The sequence below is a fragment of the Elephas maximus genome, chromosome 6 (assembly GCF_024166365.1).
Source record: "Elephas maximus indicus isolate mEleMax1 chromosome 6, mEleMax1 primary haplotype, whole genome shotgun sequence".
NCBI lineage: Eukaryota > Metazoa > Chordata > Mammalia > Proboscidea > Elephantidae > Elephas > Elephas maximus.
Genome location: NC_064824.1, coordinates 136160387 through 136175474, shown reverse-complemented (window position 1 = coordinate 136175474; position 15088 = coordinate 136160387). Strand labels below are relative to the sequence as shown.

Here is a 15088-nt window from a genome sequence, read left to right as displayed (position 1 = left end):
GTACTATTAATATTGAATTATTTTTTACTTTCCTTGTTGTTGCTGTTATTAGGTGCTGTTGAGTTGGTTCTGACTCATAGAGGCCCTATGTACAACAGAACCAAACACTGCCTGGTCATGCAACATCCTCAAAATTGTTGTTAGTCTTGAGCCCATTGCTGCAGCCATTGGTCAGTCCATCTCTTTGAGTGTCTTCCTCTTTTTCATTGACCCTCTACTTTACCAAGCATGACGTCATTCTCCAGGCACTGATCCCTCCTGATAACATGCCCAAAGTATGTGAGGCAAAGTCTCCCAATCCTTGCTTCTAAGGAGCGTTCTGGTTGTACTTCTTCCAAGACAGATTTCTTCATTCTTTGGCAATCTGTGGTATATTCAATATTCTTTGCCAACACCATAGTTCAAAGGTGTCAATTCTTCTTCTGTCTTCTTTATTCATATTGTCCAGCTTTTGCATGCATATGAGGCGATTGAAAACACCATGGCTTGTGTCAGGCACACCTTAGTCTTCAAGGTGACATCTTTGTTTTTTAACCTGTTGAAGAGGTCTTTTCAGCAGATTTGCCCCATGCAATGCATCTTTTCATTTTTCAACTGCTGCTTCCATGGGTTTTGATTACAGATCCAAGTAAAATGAAATCCTAAACAACTTCAGTCTTTCTCCATTTATCATGATGTGGCTTATTGGTCCAGTTGTGAGGATTTTTGTTTTCTTTATGTTGAGGCATACTCCATACCGACGGTTATAGTCTTTGAGCTTCATCAGGAAATGCTTCAAGTCCTCTTTACTTTCAGCAAGCAAGGCTGTGTTATCTACATAATACAGGTTGTTAACGAGTCTTCCTCCAATCCTGATGCCCCGTTCTTCTTCATACAGCCCAGCTTCTCAGATTATTTGCTAAGCATACAGATTGAATAAGTATGGTGAAAGGATACAACCCTGACACACAGCTTTCCTGACTTTAAACCATGCAGTATCTCCTTGTTCTATTCGAATGACTGTCTCTTGATATATGTACAGGTTCCTCATGACCACAATTAAGTGTTCTGGAATTTCCATCCTTCACAGTGTTATCCATAATTTGTTATGATCCACACAGTACAATGCCTTCGCATAGTCACTTTCCTTATTTTTACTAACAAAGGCATATGGCTATGCCTTTCACTCCAAGTGCAGCTTTGGCCCTGTACTGTTAGTCTTACTATGTAATGCTTTCATTTTCACTGTTTTTAAGTTATCTGCAATTATATTTTTGAAAGTTCATTTTTGACCCAATAGTTAGAAATACAACAAGTGGATAGTTTCAACAAACAGAAGTTTGTTCTTTCACAGTCTAGTAGGCTAGAAGTTCAAATTCAGGGGTGCCAGCTTCAGGGAAAAGCTTTCTCTCTCTGTTGGCTCTGGAGAAAGGTCCTTGTCATCAATCTTCCCCCAGGCTAGGAGCTTCTCAGTGCAGGGACCTCGGGTCCAAAGAATGCTTGCTCCTGGCTATGCTTTCTTGGTGGTATGAAGTCCCCAACTCTCTGCTCACTTCCCTTTCCTTTAATCTCTTGTAAGATAAAAGGTGGTGCAGGCCACACCCCTGGGAAACTCCCTTTACATTGGATCAGGGATGTGACCTGAATAAGGGTATTATATCCCACGCTAATCCTCTTTAACATAATCTAATCTTATTAACCACAGGCAGAAAGATTAGGATTTATAACACATAGGAAAATTACATCACAAAATGGAGGACAATCACACAATACTGGGAATCATGGCCTAACCAAGTTCATACATATTTTGGGGGGACACAATTTAATCCATGACAGTTATTTAACAGAATATTGTTTGTCTGTTTGTTTCTTAATTTTTAAGTGGTTGACACTTTCTGTTTAATCTTTGCATATTCATCTTGTCACTTTGAGGGCTAAGGTGCACCTGACCCAATCCATAGTATGTCCAATAAACTCATATGCATGCGAAAGTTGACAATGAATAAGGAAGGCCAAAGAAGAATTGACGCCTTTGAATCATGGTGTTGGTGAAGAATATTGAATACACCAGAGACTGCCAAAAGAACAAACAAATTTGTCTTGGAAGAAGTACAGCCAGAATGCTCCTTAGAAGCAAGGATGGCAAGACTTCGTTTCAAATACTTTGGGCATGTTATCAGGAAGGACCAGTCCCTGAAGAAGGACATCATGCTTGGTAAAATAGAGGGTCAGCAAAAAAAAGGAAGACCCTCAACAAAATGGACTGACACAGTGGCTCCAACGATGGGCTCAAGCATAGCAACAATTGTGAGGATGGCACAGGACCAGGCAGTATTTTGTTCTGTTGTACACAGAGTTGTATGCTGAGCCGGAGCTGACTCAATGGCACCTAACAACAACGACAACATCATACTCATTTCAAGTTTCACTTGTTGAAAGGAATAGGTCGTATAAATTTCTGAAGTCTTTTTTTATCCCAATTCAGGGGTAAAAATACCTACTTTATAGGGTTGTTTTTGTGATTCTATGAATCTGTGAAATATGCATTAATATATTTAATGTATCCATCGCAGGAGTGTAACTATACACACTAAGTTGACTTCCATGTGCCTGAAAAACATTGCAAATAAATAATGGCATTCTGTCCCACTCAGTCTGCAACTGTCCTCAGAATCCTACTCAAATCTAATATTCACCCACTGAAGTTGGCATTTGATATGAGACCATTTTGGCCTCCCTGGCTGAACATCTATTAATAACCATAAAGGCTGCCATTTGCTCAGCATTACTAGGTACATCTATCCAAGTGTTAAAAAAAACAAACCCACTGCCGTTGACTCGATTCCGATTCAGAGTAGAACTGCCCTGTAGGGTTTCCAAGGCTGTAATCTTTACAGAAACAGGCTGCCACATCTTTCTCCCACAGAGCAGCTGGGGGGTTCCAATCACTGACCTTTCAGTTAGCAGCAGAGCGCTTAACTACTGCACCTCCAGGGCTCCTTATCTGTAGAGTCGATTTCGACTCATAGCGACCCTATAGGACAGAGTAGAACTGTCCCATAGGGCTTCCAAGGAGCAGCTGGTGGATTTGAACTGCCAACCTTCGGTTAGCAGTCAAGCTCTTAACCACTGCGTCACTAGGGCTCCTTCCAAGTACATAGTGCAAAGTTATTATTCTAAAACCTAAGGGAAGGGAACTCATTCAAGCTACTATGCAACTCAATAGTTCCTCAAACCTAGACTTCTCTGACCCCAAAGTCCATCTTCTTCCCACTCCACCAAGCTGCCTCCTTGAAGATGCTCAAGAAATGCCTTGCCAGTGTCCTCTGCCCCTTATAAGCCTCAAAAATGAGAATAGAGACACAAAAATGAGAAAAATTAAAAAAAAAAAAAAGTGAGAGAGAGAGAACCATAGCAATTCCAAAAATCTTTAACATTGCTGTCTAAATTTCTAAGGAGTCCTAGATGGAAGAAGATCAAGATTAAATTTGGATTTCTGAACATCTGGTCCAACATTTCTCTGCAAAGAGCACCTGTTACTTAAGGAGACCCTAAACTCACTAGAAAATGCTGTCTTCAAAATTCCATACTTGATACAAAAGCCCATATGTCTACCTTGTATTTCAAACATGACATACACGTTGATTACTCTCTAAAAGGAAACCCTGGTGGTGTAGTGGTTAAGTGCTATGGCTGTTGACCAAAAGGTTGGCCACTCGAACCCACTAGCTGCTCCTTGGGAACCCTATGGGGCAGTTCTACTCTGTCCTATATGGCCGCTAGGAGTCGGAATCCACTCGACGGCAATGGGTTTGGTTTGGTTTTGGTTTACCCTCTAAAAATGCTCATAGACAACTTCCCTTTTTTTTTTTTTGAGGAGAGGGAGGAACCTCACAGTTTTCTTAGTGCCAAATTAACCAGAGACCATGGCACCTGATTTGAATTCCCTCGAGTGTTGACCGAGCATTAAAGATAGTCATATCACGTCATAACTATCTTTATTGCTTGGTCCCTACTTAAGGGCTTGAGTAGAAATTCAAATCATAGGTATAAAACTAAAAAGCCTGACTCTAGCAATATATGCTGGGAAGCAATTTTAGTGAACAAAACACCAAAAACAAAAAAACCAAACCCACTGCTGTTGAATCGATTCTGACTCATGGCAACCCCACAAGGTTTCCAAGACTATAAATCTCTACGTAAGCAGACTGCCATATCTTTCTTCTGAGGAGCCACTAGGTAGTTTCAAACAGTTGACGTTTCTGTTAGCAGTCAAGCGCTTTCCATTGTTAACTCCTTCCCAAGTTGAAAATGTGTTCTTTGATTATTTCATTAACTCCTGACGTCCCAAAAGGCAGACTTCCCGGTGAACCAGTGCCACCACGGAGTCCCAAAGTTCAGACCATTCCGAGGTCATTCTCCCACGTTACCTTGCAGACCTACTCCTGTCCCACCCATACCTCAGCATCGCAGTTCCTGATGAGGGTGTCCCGGTTGGAGACCATGCCCCAGGCTGCTATGCCAATGGCCACAATGTTCTCCTCAGAGTTCCTGCTGATGGTGTTGTCTCTCACCACCTCCCCAATGTACTTCATCAGGCCATAGTGAGTGCCTCCTGTGAGAATCCAAGCTCCTGTCAAGGAAGGAGAACAGCAAGCACTCAGATGGTGCTGGGTCGTCATTAAAAAATAATGATTCTGGGCTATTAGTTGCCAATGAGTCGATTTCAACTCATGCTGACCTCATGTGTTACAGAGTAGAACTGCTCCATAGGGTTTTCTTGGCTATAATCTTATTACCATGCTTGGTAAAGTAAGGGTCAGTGAAAAAGAGGAAGATCCTCAACGAGATGTATTGACACAGTGGCTACAACGACGGGCTCATGCATAACAACCACTGTGAGGACGGAGCAAGATCAGGCCATGTTTCCTTCTGTTGTACACAGGGTCACCATGAGTCAGACCTGACTCGACAGCACCTAACAACAACAACAACAACAACAATCTTAACGGAAGCAGATCACCAGGGCTTTTTTCCACTGGGTACGACTGGGTGAGTCGAACCGCCAACATTTAGGTTAGTGGTGCAGTGCAAACCGTTTGAGCCACTAGGGATCTCAGGCCCCAGTCCAGAGCTACTGGATCAGACTCTGTTGGTGTGGGGGCAGGAAATCTGGATCTATAACCAGCCTCTCAGGTGAATATATGGATGAAAAATGCCAGAGCTCTTAAGCAAGTTAGACAGTACTGTACCCTATTCTAAGATCTCTGCCTTGGTCGGTTCATCATGGATCTTCCTGGGATGGTCCTGGTGCCAACAATTTAGCTTTGCTTTATAATTGCACAATTTTGCACAATAATATTTTTATGGCTTACATATGATGATCTCTGCAATGTCAAGGGTTTTGTAGTTTTATTTTATTTTATTTTTGTAAAATGAAAGTAAATAAAATACCTACAAAGGTATTCTTTAGCATGATAATAGAATCTAAAGTTGGAAATCATGCTTGTCTAATATGCTACCCATGCAGGAATCCTACCAACACGGTTGGTCACTGGCCTCTCTTGATTAGCTCTGGTGATGGAAGTTCACCTCAGAGCAGCAACATAACACTCTTCTAATGGTTACAAAGTCCTTTTGCTCACTACTGGCTTCCATTCTCTAATTTTACTACTGTCTTCAGCAATAAGGAACAAGTTTAGTTATCTCTTACATAAAAGCCCTTCTCATATATTGAGGTAAATGTGATGCCTTCCCTAAACGTTTCATATCCAATTCCTTCATCCAGTTCTCACTGGATGTGAATTCCAGAGCCCTCAACACCCAGTCTCCTTCCTCTAAACATATTCAGTTGTCAACATTCCTCTTTAAAATGAGGCCACTGGAATTGAACGCAGCACTCCACATGGCCAACACAGAGTATGATAATACTCTCTACTTCCCAGCTCTCTACTTCATTTCATCTAAGTAGAATGTGTGTGCACTCCTCCAGGCCGGGGAGTTCTGTCTGTTTTGTTCTCTGCTGTATCCTCAGGCTAAGGCTTGGAAGAAAGGTCTGATGATCTACTTCTGAAAATTAACCAACGGAAAGCCTATGGACCACAACAGGTGTCCAATATAGCGCTATGATCATGAACATGGCAGAGAAACGCATTTCACTCTTTTGTGCATGGGGTCGCCATAAGTCAGGGCCAACTCAATGGCGACTAACAACATATTCCCAGCATCTAGAACAGCTCTGGCACATAGCAAGCATTTAATAAGTATTTGTCAGATGATTGAATCAATGATGTATGTTCAGGATTTAGTAGTAAAGTAGCTAAGTTGCTCTATTTTCTAACAAAAGAACTACCTGAAGTGGCCCCCTCTGGCTAGGCAGAAAATTTAGAAGAAATGACCATCTCACTGTTTCCTTTTAATATTAAGAAAATGCCCATACATAAAATAAAACATTGTTTTTTTAGTTCTGTCAGTCAACTAATATTCTTAGTAAAAGAAGTTAAAAAGAAAGTTAACCTAAATAAACTGATGGTCTTTCTAATCATGAAGAAACATCAATCAAACCCAAATTGAGGGACAATCTACTCAGCAATTGGCCTGTGCTCTTCAAAAATGTTATAAAGGTCAAAGAAAGGCTGAGGATCAGCTCCAGATGAAAGAAACTAAAAAGATATGAAAAGCTAAGTGGATTAGCTCCCAGAAAAAATCCAAAACAAAACTCTTTTGCTAATTACCCCAACACAGCAAAATTAGAAAATGGACTGTTTGTTAGATAACAGTATTGGTTAATGTTAGCTTTCCCGGGTTTGAAAATTGTTATTTTGCTGTATAACATCCCTAGCCTTAGGAAATGCACACTGAAGTACTTAGGAGCTAAGGGCCATAATGCCTGCAACTTACTCTCAAATGACCTTTAAAAAAAAAAATCACAATCTATGTATATTTACAAAAAGAGATAAGAGAAATGTGGGATAATGTTAATTATTTGTGAATCTAGGAGAAGGATGTATAGATGTTTATTTTTCTTGCAACTTTTCCATAGGTTTGCAATTTTCAAAAAAAAAAAAAAAGTCTCAAAGAAATGAAATGCTAAGCTGAATATTTCAAGTAAGTAAGCCCAAGCTGGAAACCTTGATGGCATAGCAGTTAAGTGCTATGGCTGCTAACCAAAATGTTGGCAGTTCAAATCTACCAGGCACTCCTTGGAAACTGTATGGGGCAGTTGTACTCTGTCCTGTATGCTCACTATGAGTTGAAATAAACTGGATGAAAACAGGCTTTTTGTTGTTGTTGTTTTTTAAAGCCCAAGTCACTTGTTTTGATCTCAAACAGGTACCTGGTGCTTTCCAACTTCAGGCACTGTCATTATTCCCAAACTGCATAAACAGTAAGCAAATTAATTTTTTCCTTCACCAAAATTACCAGGGTAAAATTTTATGTATAGAAATAATAGAATGAAAACCATATAAGATTAAGAGAAACATAGAATGCTATGTTTCCATGCAAGAAAGCACCTCTAGGCTGATTATAAAGTGTGCCTTTGTGAAGCCCTACAGCATGGGCCAGATTTCCCTCCTTTCCACTCATCTGAGGGTCTTCCTTTTAATAAGACACAGATTGAACATGTAGTTCTCAGCAGCATCTGGATTCTGCAGCGTTCACACATGCCAGTTTGGTCTCTGCCCTGCATTCTGCCCGCGCTAGCTTGCTGGGCGCACTGTCGCCTGCCACACTACCGCCAGCCCGCCGGCCACACCTTTCGACTGTGCGATGTAGATCAGCCGGCTGAAGATCTTGCGCATGCGTGGCTTCAGGGCGAAGTTTTTGGCGCCGCCGGTCACGGAAATGACAAGGTTGGGCGTTTTCAGTTGCCAGTGCTGGGTCAGCAGCTCGTAGAGGGTCTCCGCGTCCGTGTCACAGGATAAACGGATATACTGTGGGCGGGGAAAGGAAAAGCACGGTGAACGGTCAGGACTTAGTCCCAGACCACCCCCGCCTCCATGGAGGGGCGTGGGGAAAAGGATAGGAGCAGAGCAGGGCTCCAGGAAGAGAGGAGGGGCGTTGAGGTGGGGGGAAGAATAGGACCCGGGGAGGGTCCCAAGAAGAGGAGAGGAGCGTTGAGGGTTGGGGGGAAGGATGGGAGCCAGGGCAATGTGGCAACAGACTGAGGGGGCGAGACACAGGTGGGAGATCTGGAGACAGCCCTGGGAAGAGACGGAGCTAGAAAACTGTTGCTTACCTTTCCTTTCTTCCCCAGCGTCTCAAACTGAATATCCCCAAAGGCATCCGTGGGAAGTTCCTTGGTGTGTTTCTTGTAATTCCATTTCTCGTTCTGGTTGATCTGGGTGCCTTCTATGTGCTGGTTCTGAGTGTAGCCACACTTGCACAGGTTTTCCCTGACCGGAATAAGACATTGAGGGAAGGAACCGATTTCACTAAGCCCACGGAAGTAATTCATCACATTTCTTTGAATAAACCACAAATTATTTAGATTAAAAACACACAAAAAGAAACTTTGCCCTCTGCCAAAAAACCCAAACCCATTGCCATTAAACCAATTCTGACACATAGCAATTCCATATGTGTCAGAGTAGAACTGAACTTCACAGGGTTTTCAACAGCTGTAATCTTAAGGCAGTAGATTGCCTGGCCTTTCTTCCACAGCACAACTAGGTGGATTTGAACCACCAACCTTTTGGTTAGTAGCTGAGCCAAAAACTGTTTACGCCACTCCAGCAAGTCTTATTTTCATCATCTCGCTTTTTCAAAAATTATTTTGGTGTCTTATCCCCACTGTTTATTGCCATCCCACTGATAGTCTGGTTCTGAGTTGCATGTCATGGATTGAATTGTGTCCCCAAAAAATATGTGTATCAATTTGGCTAGGCCATGATTCCCAGTCTTGTGTGATTGTCCACCATTTTGTCGTCTGATGTGATTTTGCTATGTGTTGTAAATCCTACCTCTATGATATCGATGAGATAGGATTAGCAGCAGTTATGTTGATGAGGCAGGACTCAATGTACAAGATTGGATTGTGCCTTGAGCCAAACTGTTTTGAGATATAAAAGAAGGAAACGAGCAGAGAGACAGGGAGACCTCACACCACCAAGAATCAAGACCCAGGAGAAAAGCGTGTCCTTTGGACCTGGGGTCCCAGCGCTGAAAATCTCCTCAACCAGGGGAAGATTGATGACAAGGACCTTCCCCCAGGGCCAACAGAGAGAGAAAGCCTTCCCCTGGAGCTGGCACCCTGAATTCAGACTTCTAGCCTCCTAGACTGCAACAATGGGCTCAAGAATAACAACGATTGTGAGGATGGCGCAGGACTGGGCGGTGTTTCATTCCGTTGTACCTAGGGTCTCTATGAGTTGAAACCTACTTAATGGCACCTAACAACAACAGACTGTGAGAGAATAAATTTCTCTTTGTTAAAGCCATCCACTTGTGGTATTTCGACTATAACAGCACTAGATTATTAAGACAGTGGCGAAAGGAAAAGGAGAACACAGTTCTGATCCAAAGAGGCTAGAGAACAGCACAGTAAGACAGCCATTTGGTCACTGAAGCAGCTGGCAAGCTGGAGCCTTCTTGTATCTGAGAGAGCAAAGGAGCACGGGAGCAAGACACAATCACCTCCAAGGGTGACCAAACATCCCGATGTGCCCAGGACAGCCCGAGTTTCCACCTGTTGCCCGAGCATTAGTATAACCAGTGCCTCCCTCACGAGGATCAGTGCCCCAGTTTGCACAATAAATTATGTGGTCACACTAACGGCTAGCAGGCCCACGAGAAAAGGACCCTGGGCTCAAGTCCCTCATCTATCTCCTAGTAGCCACATGACCTTGGGCAAAATACTGAAACTCTCTGGGCCTCACTTGCCTTGTCTGTCAAGTGATAATGACAACTACCTTGTGGAGCGGACGTAGTATTAGCAATCAAGTAGGTAAAGGCCCTGTGACATTAAACAAGGAGCGTGACCATTGGCACAGTGGTTAAAGTACTTGGCTGCCAACTGAAAAGTCAGTGGCTCAAACCCACCAGCTGCCCCAAGGGAGAAAGATGTGACAGTCTGCTTCCATAAAGATTACAGCCTTGAAAACCCTGTAGGGCAGTTCTACTGTGTCCTATAGGGTTGCTATGAGTCAGAATCAACTTGGCGGCCATGGGTTTGGTAGCATTAAAAAAAAAAACAAAACTGTAGCCCTTGAGTCAATTTGGACTCATGGAGACCCTGTGTAGATGTTTAATAAATATTTGTTGAATGAATGCATGTGTAAATCCAAGTTGTTCCTCACCAGTCAAACAAATAGACTAGCAACTAAATCTTTCAGTAAAACATTTGGCAAATAAATAGCTGACTCATAAAAGTTTGTACTCTGGCAGAATGACTCAAGATGAATATGCTTATGGCCGTGACAAGACAGAAATCGCTTGGTTTTTCTGAGGTTCATTTTCTAATTCACACAAAGTAAGGAGACACATTTATTGAGAACTTTTTACACTCCGAGGCACTACAGTGGGTAGTGTATGTGTTATCACTGAAATTTTACCAAAACCCATGAAGTATATTTTTTTATTGTGGTAAGTATGTATGTAACAAAACATTTGCCATTTCAACACGTTTTACATGTACAATTCAGTGACATGTAACGTGTTGTGCAACCATGGCCACTGTCCGACCTTGAGGTCTACTTTGATAGATTTTTGGGAGAAGATTAGGTTCAAGAAGGAGGATAATTGGCTCAAGATCAGTTAGCAGGCAGCCAAGCTAAGGTTGAAAACAGAGCAGATTCCAATGCTTCTCCCTCATTCCTAAATCTTCCTCTGATCACTGACTCCATTCGAGTTCAAAACCAAAAAAACCAAACCAGTTGCCATCAAGCCGATTCTGACTCATGGTGCCCCATGTGTGTCAGAGTAGAACTGTGCTCCATAGGGTTTTCAATGGCTGGTTTTTCAGAAGTAGATTGTCAGGACTTTCTTCCAAGGTGACTCTAGGTGGGCTCAATCCACCAACCTTTTGGTTAGCAGCCGAGCATGTTAACCATTCCTTCCACCCAGGGACTCCTCTAGTTCAATAAAAAAAAAAAAAAAAAAAAAACTTTTTCTTTTTTTTTTTTTCAATAGAGGTTCAATATTTTCATTATAAACTACAGCACAACTATCCTATCAGTTAATAGCTAGACTGTTTCCTCCATTGAGAGCAGGCAGAAGAGAAGGACTGAGAGGGAATAAGGTGAGTAGGAGGTAAAACTAAAACTATTTAATTATATCCAGATAGATCTAATGCTATTCACCTTTGAATTGTGGTGTTGGCCAAGAATATTGACTACATGGACTGCCAAAAGAACAAACAAATCTGTCTTGGAAGAAGTACAGCCAGAATGCTCCTTAGAAGCAAGGATGGCGAGAATTCATCTCATGTACTCTGGACATGTTATCAGGAGGGACTGGTCCCTGGAGAAGGACATCATGCTTGGTAAAGGAGAGGGTCATTGGAAAGGAGGAAGACCCTCGAGATGGACTGACACAGTGGCTGCAACAATGGGCTCAAGCCTAACAATGATTGTGAGGATGGTGCAGGACCAGGCAGTGTTTCATTCTATTGTGCATAGGGTCGCTATGAGTCGGAACAGACTCTACAGCACCTAAGTACAACATATCTGATGTAGGAAAGGTCAACAGTGTTCGATCCGTTTACTCACCCTCTGATTAACTGATTAGTAATTGAGAACCTGAGCTACACCCATGGCTTGTATAACCCAGCCTTGCTGTTCTGAAACACAGGAGGCTCAGAATACACAAACACTCAAGTAGGTGGAAGGCCCAAAGTCAACGAGAGGAAGAAAGGGCTGACAGAGGTATCAGTCAGATTGCCATGTGTGCACGTGCAAAAAGTAGCCAAAAAGCACTGTAAAACAGCAACATCATTGCCACAGCCACTCAGGTGGGCTCCCAGGCTTCTGGTAATACTGAAGGGAAAGACAGCCTCTCTTCATGACTTTATCAACTTTTGCCAAAGCTAAAAATATAAAACAAATTACATAGCCGTAGGGAACAACTGCAAAGCTACTTGCCAAATTCTTCCAGCTCACACACCATTTCTGAGAATTATCAGATGAAAAGAGCTTTAATAATGAACTAGAGCGCATTTGTTTGTTTTGTTATAATGGCTGTTAATAATTTATTTTTAAACGTGGAAGCAAAAATGGGAAAAATAGTCGCTTACGTGGCCTTGGAGTCTTTGGTAAAGAAGACACATTCCCGTTTCTTAAAATTTGCTTGAATAAAGTTCACCAAGTCCTTTGGAGAAAGAACATTGGACAAAACATTACTAATTTATTCTCACCCCCTGCTGTTGTTAATGAATACTAAATATGACCTAAAAACACTTCAAAGGCTTTAAGAATCCACCACGTACTCAAAACATTCAACTTTTCATGTCTTCTCAGTACACGAGGTTTTTAAAAAGAGGAATACGTTTAAATTTTTGTAACTAAACAAATTTTTCTAAAAGTTACCTTGTACATAAATGCTACTACACACATACGAATCATGTTGTCCCATCTCTATGGCTACCAGGGAGACTATAAGCATTTGTTAATAGTTTTATACAAATATCAATGCAGTATCTCCATTGCGCTTATGCTTGCTTTTAGAATAAAATATATTCCAGAGTATTCTTCCATCATTGTATTTGTCTCCCCATGGGCAAGATGGACAGAGAGTTAGCAGGCGACAAAGCCAAGATTGAAACCAAGGCGGAGTCTGATGCCCCTGCCTCATCCTCACACCCTTCCTCTGATCACCGCCTCCATTCTAGTTCAATAACAAAAACCCAAACCTGCTATCATCAAGTCACTTCTGACTCAAGAGGTATCAGGTGAGGGATACCTGGGACCTAATTCTGAGAAATAATCACAAGTAGTTATAAACCAAAATCTTCCCTTGAGTTGGCAGAAGCAAAGTATTTAGAAACGGGTGGAAAATACTTGGAAAACACCTACAGTCCTCCAACTGGGAGAAGATATTTGCAACATATATTAACCATCATTAGGATTGGTAAGCAGAATCAATGAAGAATTGTAAATCAGGAAGAGTAAGACAGCCCAATGGGGAAATGGACGGGGGACAGGAGCAGGCATCTAATAAAAGAGACATACGAATAACCCATAAATGTCTGAAAAGGAGCTCCACCTCATCAGTTTGGCAAAAATCATAAAGGCAATTAATACCAAGTGTGGGGGGGACTAGGACCGCTGGTGGCACAGGGATTAAAGCGATCTGCTGCTAACCAAGAGCTCAGCGGTTCAAACCCACCAGGCACTCTGAGGGAGAAAGACATGGCGGTCTGCGTCTGTAAAGATTACAGGCTTAGAAAACCTATGGGGCAGTTCTACTCCGTCCCACAGGGTCGCTAGGAATTGAAATCGGCTGGACTGCCGTGGGTTTTTTTGGTTTTGGGGTGGAGGGACTACCTGAGGTGTCAGCCAGGATGCGGATGGACATCAACACAGCACACAGGGAGATGCCTTCTGCTCGCACCCACCAGTCCCAGCTCACCCCATAAGCAGGACTTAGGGACATCTTCAGGAAGATAACCCTGAAGGCAACATGGAGGGTGGCTTGGAGTAAAGTGAGAAGGGTGGCAAAGAGAGCAATTTGGAGGCTGTCACAAGGGCACATGGGGACCCAGACTAAGACCCTGGCCATGGAGCTAAAGAAGAGGACTTAGACCCAAGAATCATTCCTGAGGAGATCTGACAGGATGAGAAGCGAAAGCAAAAACAGCAGGGATTAAAAACGCATAAAAGTCAGTTAAGAAATGCATTGTTTAACAACTTATTAAGGTTACGGTTGTAAGCTTGGAAATAAGAAATGCTTAAAAAAACGTCTAAAAGAAAATGCTTCTACATTTGGCAAAAATAACTCACATCACAAAACACTGTACGCTGAGACGTGATTTTTTTTTAAGGAAAAGTATTGTTCCCCAGATAATCATAATAGCTAAAGTAATGCCGTTCAAATGATAGCGGCATCTGCTGGGTGACACACACGACTCACACTTTCACTGCAGGAGACGTCTGTGCTTCGCGACACGCTGGAGTACAGGGTCCGAGTGCTGTCCAGCGTGCTGTCCTGCGTGCCCTTCCGTCTGCTCCTCATGCTGAACCTGGCTGCCTGGAACGGCATCTGCTCTGCTGCGGAGACCTGTGGGCAGACAAGGTCAAATGTTCGTGCTACAAAGCAAAAGGGGCTTCACTCAAAGTTTTCTCCTTCCACCGTCCGGATCGCTCTGTCCCACCCACCAGAGATGGCTCATAATTGTACCCCCCACCCCGACCCCTGCTCTTCTTTCCTAGTTCCACTCCATCCTTCGGGACCCAGCATGAGTTACATCTTCCCTGTTCCCTCATGGAAACCCTGGTGGCACAGTGGTTAAGAGCTAGGGCTGCTAACCAAAAGGCTGGCAGTTCAAATCCACCAGGTGCTCCTTGGAAACTCTACGGGGCAATTTTATTCTCTCCTATAGGGTCACTATGAGCCTGAATTGACTTGATGGCAATGGGGTTTTTTCTGGTTTGTTCCCTCACGCTTGGGTTAGGGCCCCTCCTGGGCACCCCCCCCCCCCAGGATCCTGCATTGAACGTACCTTACTATAACTTCCCCCACTTCCACTTGCCTGGCTGCCCCACCACACGGGGGCTCTGAGGAGGACAGAAATCATGTCTTCTCCAACCCAGCACATCACATATATATGGTTCCCAGTGGTTACTTGCTAAATTAATGCATATGAAACAAAGGGAATGTACAGGATAAGCCCACCACCTGTCAGTCTGTCGTGCTGTGGTTACTTGTGTGTTGCTGTGATGCTAGAAGCTATGTCACTGGTATTTCACATACCAGCAGGCTCACCCATGGTGGACAGGTTTCAGCAGAGCTTCCAGACTAAGACATTTGAGTGAATGAATACCATTCCCCAAAACCGTCCTCCTGTTTGCAAACTACTTCCACTTCGCCTTCCATAACCCCTGGATGCAGAGAGGTCTAAAACATAAAACAGATCACCCTCCCCAACTCAGCTAACTCTATCCCTGAGCCCTCA

At 43.0% G+C, this 15088-nt stretch overlaps 1 protein-coding gene across 1 annotated transcript in view; it reads right to left on the bottom strand.

Moving 5' to 3' along the window:
• TRPM8 (transient receptor potential cation channel subfamily M member 8) overlaps positions 1-14175 on the bottom strand; it is an 89946-nt gene extending 75771 nt beyond the window's left edge. The window contains exons 1-5 of the mRNA XM_049889034.1: positions 14047-14175; positions 12212-12285; positions 8219-8375; positions 7736-7913; positions 4440-4612 (exon numbers count right to left, since the gene is read on the bottom strand). Of these exons, the coding sequence (XP_049744991.1) occupies positions 4440-4612; positions 7736-7913; positions 8219-8375; positions 12212-12285; positions 14047-14175 (711 nt within the window). The remainder of the gene's footprint in view (positions 1-4439; positions 4613-7735; positions 7914-8218; positions 8376-12211; positions 12286-14046) is intronic.
• Positions 14176-15088: the final 913 nt, after the last annotated feature.